The 9,463-nt window shown below is 35.5% G+C and overlaps 1 protein-coding gene across 1 annotated transcript in view; it reads right to left on the bottom strand.

The window, feature by feature from the left end:
- Window positions 1–9,463, bottom strand: part of LOC103211795 (histone demethylase UTY-like) — a 398,135-nt gene that overhangs the window by 90,875 nt on the left and 297,797 nt on the right. The window contains 1 exon segment of the mRNA XM_042783269.1: window positions 2,904–3,676. Coding sequence (XP_042639203.1) covers window positions 2,904–3,676 — 773 coding nt within the window.

Genomic DNA, 9,463 nt, shown 5'->3' with positions numbered 1-9,463 from the left:
GAGGGAGAACAATATGGAACAAAACTCAAAATCATTTGGAGGAAAAAAAAAAGGGGGTGGGGATCGGGTTTGCTGGTCCAATAGAGCCTGGTGGAACCACGGAAACTATGGCCCCTACCTGCCCATCAGGTCTGAAATTGAACCCATACCTGTGGTTTCTAGCCAAACAGAAGACAGGTGTATCAGCTGAACATTTACCTGAGGGAGATACACTCCTTGGAGAGAACAATCACTGATAAAGAAGAGCTGCCTATGCACAGGGAGACAGCTTAGGGGGCAGCAGTCCATAGAAGGATAGACACGGGGAAGAGGTAACTATGGGGAGGAAGTGGGATGGGAGCTGTTGCATTGTGGTAAACTTGTGGTCAGTGTCATGAGACAAAGTATATATAAACTGCTGTATGGAAAGTGAATTTGGTCTGTAAATCTTCACCCAAATCACAATAATAATTTAATAAATGAATAAATAAATCCAAAGGTAGGGAAGAGATGAAGAAAGCAGCAGATAGAAAAGCCTGAATTTACCCTATTATTACCAACTTTCAGTTAACTATTAGTCACCACAGAAAAAAATTAGTTTCAAAATTGTTGTTGTTGTTGTTATGTGCCGTCAAGTCAGACTCGACTCATAGCGACCCCTCCTTGGGTTTCCGAGGCAGTATCACTACGGAAGTAGATTGCCCCATCTTCCTTCCGAGGAGTGGCTGGTGGGTTTGAACCGCCAGCCTTCTGGTTAGCAGTCAAGTGCCTCAGCCACTATGCTACCAGAGCTCCCAAATATTTTAAAATACGTTATTTACATTTACTTTCAAAGTTACCCAAGTCATTTGTTAGAGAAATGAAAAGGTAAGCTGTCAACAACTCATCTACAATTCTTTTATCATGAAGCCTCTTAACCAGGGCCATTAAATCTTTTAAACCTATGTAACTGCCCAATTTGAATTCTCAGGGTCTTGTCCAAAATAGGGCAATATCAACAGAACAGTCTGACACCCCTATCTTTTATCACCTTGATTCTGGAACCCTAAAAAAAAATTTATCCCCAACTTTTCAAAATCTTTTCCTTCCCCCTCTTTCTCCTTAGAGTCACTCTTAGACTCACTCTCCTTCTAATTCGTTTTTTTTTTTTGTACAAAAGTGGCAAACTAAGAGCAACATTTATTGGAATAACCATACAGTCACAGTAGTCTATGGTATACTGAAGAAGGTATTAGCTCTTTTTAGGAGTCTGAACCAAAAATAAATCTCTAAGACTATATTTTACTCCAAAGTGAAGTTTACATATACTGCAAAATGAAATAGAAAATAAGTCTTTAATCCATATGGAAGTAAGTATTTAAGTTATTTCAGTTTCAATTTTTTTTTCACACTAAAAATTATTTCTTGGCTTTATATCAATGTACTTACTTCCATACCTATGCAAGTACAAATTATATAAACCTAACATAATTTAATTTCATCTTAGAAGTTTATCAATAACACAAAAGTGCCTGAGAATTCTAAACAAACATAGCACAATGAAGAAAAACCAGTTCAGGCAATGAATTTTATATGTTGCTAAGCAAGAACTGTTTAGAACTTTGAAATACAAAAGCATTAAATAAATGGTCAAGGTCAACAGATTAGATATAATCTTAACATTTTTCTATTTGTATGGTATTTATTAACGTTATTTTATTTCAACCTAAAGATAGATTTTTTAAAATCTAGTATAATGGTCAAATTTAAATATTTTATGTGTTAATATATTATAGAAGTATTTTCATAGTATTTTAAACAAACTTCATTTACATTTAGTCACTCCTGCAGGACATCATTTATGAGTAAACATGAAGCTAATAAAAGTATAGGTCATGCAATAAAAAACTACCTAAGAATCAATTGGGTGAGTTTCCTTCACAGGCGATGAAATTGGTCTAAAACTGATTATGGCTGCTCATACTTTGTAATATGCTAAAAATTAAATGGGTGAATTGTATAGCATATGAATTAAATTTTAATAAAGATCTTTTTAAAGTGGATTACATGAAAGAAAAATTATCTGCAGGAAAGAAAAAAGAATCTATAGTGCTTAATAGTACCAAAAACATACAAAGTTCTTAATTCTTTGAGTCTTCTTATTTGTAGGATGTTACTCTTCTTTATAAATTTCTTAGGTTCCCTTCTTTCCAGTTTTCCTGCCCTTCCTGCCTCTCTCCTAGATGCTTTATAATGTCTTTTAAAATCAAAATTGCTTTCCTAATGTAAACACAGGAGCTTTGGTGGCATAGTGCCTAAGGCATTTGACTGCTAACCAGAGGCTGGGAGTTCAAATGTACCAGCCACTCCTTGGAAGGAAGACTGGGCAATCAACATCTGTAGTGATACCACCTCAGAAATCCAAGGAGGGGTTGCTGTGAGTAGTATCCGACTTGATGGTAGTGAGTTTGGTTTTTGGTTCAATGTAAGCACAAACTACCCTTAATAATCAATGAGGGCCACTTCTACTCTAACATTCATAAGTGCTTACCAAAATTTAATGAACAGCAGAGTTTCTCAGGCATTGATATTTTCTACCAAATGTAATTTCACCCCCTTACCTGTTTTCAATCCTCAGAATAAAGTCAATCATATTGAAGCTAAGACCCATGGAAGTAGATTGCTCAATCTTCCTATAGGGAAGCAGTGTTAGACAAAAACTTCTACATTAATCAATTTATAAAAATACTTTTCTGATAAAATTACAAGTTGTAAGGGTAACAATCAAGCAATACAAAACTACTTATTAAATTGTTATTTTACATGAGTAACTTCACTTTTTCCATATTTCCCATTTCTTGAAAGATCTAGATCATATATTTCAGTTTTTTAACCTAGCCATTAGTTCAGCATTTTCACTTTGTAATCAACTTTCCCACACTAACCTGCAAGCCTTTAGGACTTCCACTGAGCTAGGGTATATAGACACGGAGACTGATGGTATGATCTGATTTTGGTACTTAAATAGAGGAAGGTCTGTTTTTGTGGGGCTCAGTAAGTCCTCTAGTATGTCTGCATTAATGGTGTTTAACCCACTCTGAGGACTATTAAGGCTGTTAACATCATGCGTAGCTGCTGGCTCAGTTGATTTTGGAGAAGGTGGTGCTTCTGTGGAGCTGGCTGGAAATAGTGAAGAGGCAACAGAATTTTCACTCTTTGTATGAATAGTTGGGTGGATGCTATTAATTCTGTTACCAGTTTCAGTATCGACGTCACGGGCTTTCCTAACCAACAAGGCAGAGAGCTGAGGATTGTCTGAAATTAGTGCATTTAGTAATGGAGAATCTCCATGGTCAGGACTGGAAACAGCATCTGCTTTCACCTGAAGGACATGATTAGAAAGGCCCTTGACAACTGTTCGGCAATTAGGTGTCTCTCCAGCATGCCTGTTTGTTTCAGGCACCAAAGATGTATCTCCACAATGCTTGCTCTCTTTGGTAAAGGTAATGCCTTGTTGTCCACCTGAGGTAGCAATATGAGAAGAAAGATGACTGACAGCAGCCCCCTGTGTTACTGAATTGCTAGGCACAGTAGGGTGTCCATTCTGATTCTTAGTATCACTGTCACCTGGGTGGAGATACTGGTAAGGCCCAGCAGAAAGGAGAGGTTTTTCATCATTAGAACCTGCCAAATGTGAATTCTGACATTTACGAAGCCCCTATAAAAAAAGAAAAAAGAAAACTTGTTTAAACCTAATATTATTCAAAGTCAGAATGCTTATACAAAACAAAAGGGAAGATTAAGAATATTAAATAAAAGATAACAAAAAGTAAACATCTAACTATGTAACACAATCTGATCCAAATCCTAAACTTATAAAAGAGTACTCTTAATCAATCAACAGATTAGTAACTCGTTAGTATTGTTAGAGAAACTTATCTTCCTGAATGCTTAATTTGATTCCATCTATTAACGTGCCAAAAATTTCTACAAAGGTTTTGAGAATTTTAAATTCTATGTATTTTGATCTTAAGAGAATGTGTCTCTAAACTTGTGGATAAACATACATGTAACATTACTAATTTGAGTCATTAACAGAAATCAAAATAAACCAAGTCACTGGTCTATGATGTGAAGTTTAATACAGAAAATTTATTTATTAAACTTTTTATATTACCATTAAACTTGTCATTTAAATCCATTAGAGTAGCTATCCTCAATCAAAAGCAAAAGTATTAAGTTTATGAAAATATATCTAGGAACAGTTGTTAGAGATATGCTTCACTTAACACAAAGACATTCTAAATGCAGTGTCTCTAATAATGACTTCGGAAAGATAACACTTGTTCCAAAATTCATCTAATAGCAGAATATACAAATCCTATTAAATCATTTTGAGGGAGCAGTTGTAACCACACTTAAGACTTTTTTGTCTGAAAGAAATTATTTTATAAAAATATACAGTGGACTAAGATTAGCAATTTTTACTTGAAATTTGCCCCTGGTAATAAGAAGATCCTCATTTTATTTTACTGAAAATAAGTAATAACACAAGTAATGTTTCAGTAACGAAAGTAATATGGGAACAATGAAAAAATAATCTCACCATTATAAAACTATTACACTAAATAAATAATTATCAGTCAAAAATTTGCTACGTAATATTTACAGATGATCAAAACTAAACTTCTATTATATAAAAATATATCATAATTATATATAAATATACATTTAATTTATAATCCAAAGCCTTGGAGCCTGTACCAAAAAACCAAACTCACTGTTATAAGCTAATTCTGACTCATAGCAACTTCCACTGGGTTTTGAAGGTGGTAAATCTTTATAGAAGTGTATTACTTTCTTGTGCAAGCAGCTGGTGGGTTTGAACTGCCCACTTTCTGGTTAGCAGTCAAATGCCTTATGCACTACAACACCTGAGCTCACTTAAATACTGTTGTATACCGAGTTGTACTGCTTTAGCAGCAAAACTAAAGCCATTCAGTTTTAAGGGTGAAATTGAATTTGTCAGTAATAAGGCAACAACCAGAATGCAAAGAATGATGTTCACAAATTGTGAAGAATGGAACCAATATCACTGAACAAACTGTGTTGTTGTTGTTGTTGTTGTAGAGATTGTCAAATGGGAACCTAAACTATTGTGTTAACTTTCACTGAAAACACTTTTAAATACCGTTAAAAAAAATCCTCAGTAACAAGTTCATAATTTTGGGCTCCTCGGACATGTATGCAAAGGCAAATAACCATTTATGTTCCAACATTTAAAATACCCTGACCCAAAGACGATGTATTTCTAATTGGGGAAAAAAATAAAAAAACACAACTTAAATTTATTTTTCTGGGTTGGCACAAACAGCTACAGCATTTAGTGAAGAACTAAAACGCTGGAAGTTTGAGTCCACACAAAGGTGTCTCAGAAGAAAGACCTGGTGAGCTACTTCCAAAAAATCAGCCACTGTAATCCCTACTGAGCAGAGTTATATTCTGACACAGGTATGGGGGTCACCATAAATCTGCAGTTCACTCAGTAGAAACGGATTTGATTTGGTTTTGTACTTAATTTATCTACCTGAACAATGGACACATTAAAATGATACACAGATTTGAGAACTGACAGAATCTTTGAAAGAGTTCCTCAAAGTTCAACAGGCAACTGATAAGATGCCTTACGTACTATGAATACAACACTTGCCGTAATAAGAGGTCTGATGGCACAAAAATTAAACATTAGGTTGTAACCAATGCCATTTCAAATTCCTAGGCACTCCAAAGGAGAAAAGATTTAGTGATCTGATCCCATAAAGCCTAGAAAGCTAAGTTCCACCCTATCATTATTAAACAGGGTCAATATGAGATGAAATCAACTCAAAGGCACACAACAACCTACCATACACAAAGGCAATAACTATAAGGATCCAGGTTTAAAAAAAAAAATAAGATCTATCTAACAACAAAAACAATGGGTAAAGATAAGAGTGGCTAACTTGAGAAAAAATACCACAAAATAAGTACAGGCATGGTAATGAAAAACATGAAAAAAATAAAGCTCAGAAAGAAGAGTTCCTACCACATAATCTCTGAAATACACACTACAACCAAACATTACTAAAAATGCAAAGAAACAAAATTTGTGTTTGTAGAAATCAAGCTAAGAAACAACACAAATTAAACATTATTTTTATACACCCAATAAGCTCATTTTTGAAAAAATAAAAAATGAATTGCATCTTGACACATCATGACTGACTGAATACAAAGAGAAAATTAAAAGTAACAAATAAAAGTTAATCATTACATTATAAGGAAAAATGCTGATTAACCTGTGACTTCCCATAAAATATGGAAGGCAGATTATCAGTGCAACGACATATTCAAAGTACTCACAGAAACATGAAACCCAAATAAGAATTCTATACAATAATAATAGTTACAACCAGTTGTTGTTCAGTTACTTCCAACTTATGGTAACCATGTTGTTGTTGTTGTTGTGTGCCATCGAGTCAGCCCCGACTCATAGCGACCCCTCCTTGGGTTTCCGAGGCAGTATCACTACGAAAGTAGGATTGCCCAACCTTCCTTCTGAGGAGCGGCTGGTGGGTTTGAACCGCCAGCTTTCTGGTTAGCAGTCAAGTGCCTTAGCCACTATGCTACCAGAGCTCCTATGGTAACCATATAAGGATCAAAATCAAACTATGTTATACACTACACTTCAAAAACAAAGAAGAAATACACATTTCCACACAAACACCTGAAAGAATTGCTAGAATATTACCAGGTACTGTTGAGTCAGTTGTGACTCACAGCAACCACATGTACAACAGAATGAAACAGTACTCAGTCCTGAGCCATTCTCAGAATCGTAGGTATGCTTGAGCCCATCATTGTCCCACTATGTCATTTGATCTCACCGAGGATCTTCATCAATTTTGCTAATCCTCTACTGTATCGACCATCAGCAAATCTGACTATGTGGTTTAAAATCAGGAAGGGAGTCAATTCTAACAATATGACCAAAGTATTATACATGGAATCTGGTCACTGTTGCTTCTTAGAAGTATTCTGCCTGTACTTCCTCCAATAAACATTTGTTCATTCTTTAGTGGTCCATGGTACATTCAATATTCTTTGTCAATATTCACAATTCAAATACATCAATGCTTCTTTGGTTTTCCTCTCATATGCATATGAGATAATATGGAAAATACTATGGCTTGGATAAGGCACACTTTTAGTCTTCAAAAAGACACCTCTGCTTATAAATATTTTAAAGAGGTCTTTTGTAGCAGATTTGACCAAAGGAATGTATCATTTCATTTTCTGAATAATGTTTCCATTGGTACTGATTGTGGATCCAAGGAAAACAAAATCACTGACAACTTCAATCTTTTCTATCATGATGCTAATTGATCCAATTGTGAGAATTTTTGTTTTTGTCATGCTGAGGTATCTTTGATCTTCAGAAGTCTTCAAATTGTCTTGACTTTCAGGATCTAAGGTTATATCATCTGTTTATCATAGACTGTTAATGAGTCTTCCCCAATCCTTGTGTTATGTTCTTCTTCATGTAAGTGGAGCTTCTCAGATTATTTGCTCAGCATACAGTCTGAGTAAGTATGATGAAAGGAAACAACCCTCATGCACACCCTTCCTGATTTTAACCACAGTAAGCCCTATTTTTATTCAAATAACTGCCTCCTGTTCTATGTACAGGTTCTTCATGAGCAAAATTAAGTGTTCTGGAATTCCCATTCTTCATAATTTTATCCTTAATTTGTTATGATCCACATAATTGAAAGCCTTTGCTTTCAATAAAACATACGTAAACATATTTCTGGTTTTTGTTGTTTTGGTATTCTCTGCTTATATCCAAGAACTATCTATATGGGCAGTGAGATCTCTCATTCCATACTCTCTTCTGAATCCAGCTTGAATTTCTGCAAGTTCTCTTGCAAGAGACTCCTGCAACCATTTTTGAATTACCTTCAGCAAAATTTCCTTGTGTGTGTTATTAAAATATGGTTCAATAATTCTATATTCTGTTGGATCATCTTTCTTTGGAATGGGCTTAAGTATAAATATCCTCTAGGTTTCTGGCCAGGTAATTGTCTTCCAAATTTTTTGGCATAAATGAGTGAGCACCTCCAGTGCTGCATCCATTTGTTGAAACATTTCAAGGTATACCATCAATTTCTGGGGCTAATTTGCCAATTCTTTCAGTTCAGCTTGGATTTCTTCCTTCAATACCACCAGTTCTTGGTTATAAGTACCCTTTCAATGGGTAAACACTGACCAATTTTTCTTTGTATAGTGATTCTGTGCATTCCTTCCATCTTCCATGTTGAATGAAGTCCATCTTCAATGTTGAATGAAGTCAGATCATAAGAAAGACAAATACTTTATGAGACCAACATTGTACAATGTTAAGAAATGAGTTCACAAAAAGAGAAATACTCTTTGTTATCAGAGTAGTGAGGAAGGAAGGCTAAGCCATTACAAATTTACAAAAATATAAAAATAAAATAATCCATTCGACGTGAGCAATAAAGTAACGCAAATGGCAAAAATAAAGTCTTTTAAAATGGGTTTTTAAGTATGATGTGAAGAGCACAAGAAACAAAAATACATATGAGAATTCATTAAAATTAAAAACTAATGTTACACAAGTAATATACAATAATAAACTGCATTTCAATATATAAATGTTGTTGTTGTTGTTATGTGCCATCAAGTTAGACCTGACTCATAGTGACCTCTCCTTGGGTTTCTGAGGCGGTATCACTACAGAAGAAGATTGCCCAACCTTCCTTCCAAGGAGTGGCCCATGGGTCTGAACCGCCAGCCTTTTGGTTAGCAGTCAGGTGCCTTAGCCACTACGCTACCAGAGCTCCTCAATACATAAATAACAATCTGCAAATAAAATTAACACCATAGCTAAGGGAAAAAACTTTACAATAGAATGACAACATTTATACAATAAAAGCATTACCCATTGTAAATCTGTGGTTGTCAGTGGCTTGCACAATGCTGCAAAGCTACGAGCTATGCCACTGGTATTTCAAGTTCCAGCTGGGTCAACACTGCTGAACAGATTTTACTGGGGCTTCCAGACAAAGACATATTAAAAAGAAATGATGACACAGCACAGACAGATTGGAGAGTACTGAGTGGTGACAAGACCAAAGAATTAACCTAAAAATCAGCCCTGCTAGCTGGTGAATAAAACCGAAGAACCAGCAAAGAGAAAGGTTGGCTTAGGTGGGCTTTTACCTGTCTGGAGTGTGTCACCATTTTACAAGCAGCTTGACCACTTTGGATATTTACAGACTGCTCTCTGAGATTAAAGGGATTTAAGAACAGGTTCTGCTCGCCCGTAACCCAAAGGACACTCAGGAACTGGACGACTGAGAAGGTGTGGCATTCCCCTTGTTACTCTGATACTCCACACCCCTTGGGGAACAGAGGTGCAGCCCTCACCCACTCCCACCAA

This window comes from Orycteropus afer, unplaced genomic scaffold (assembly GCF_000298275.1).
Source record: "Orycteropus afer afer isolate SDZICR_OR568_19922 unplaced genomic scaffold, OryAfe1.0 scaffold00794, whole genome shotgun sequence".
Lineage (NCBI taxonomy): Eukaryota > Metazoa > Chordata > Mammalia > Tubulidentata > Orycteropodidae > Orycteropus > Orycteropus afer.
Note: the sequence above shows the minus strand (reverse complement) of the source record. Positions and strands in the feature narration are given on the sequence as shown.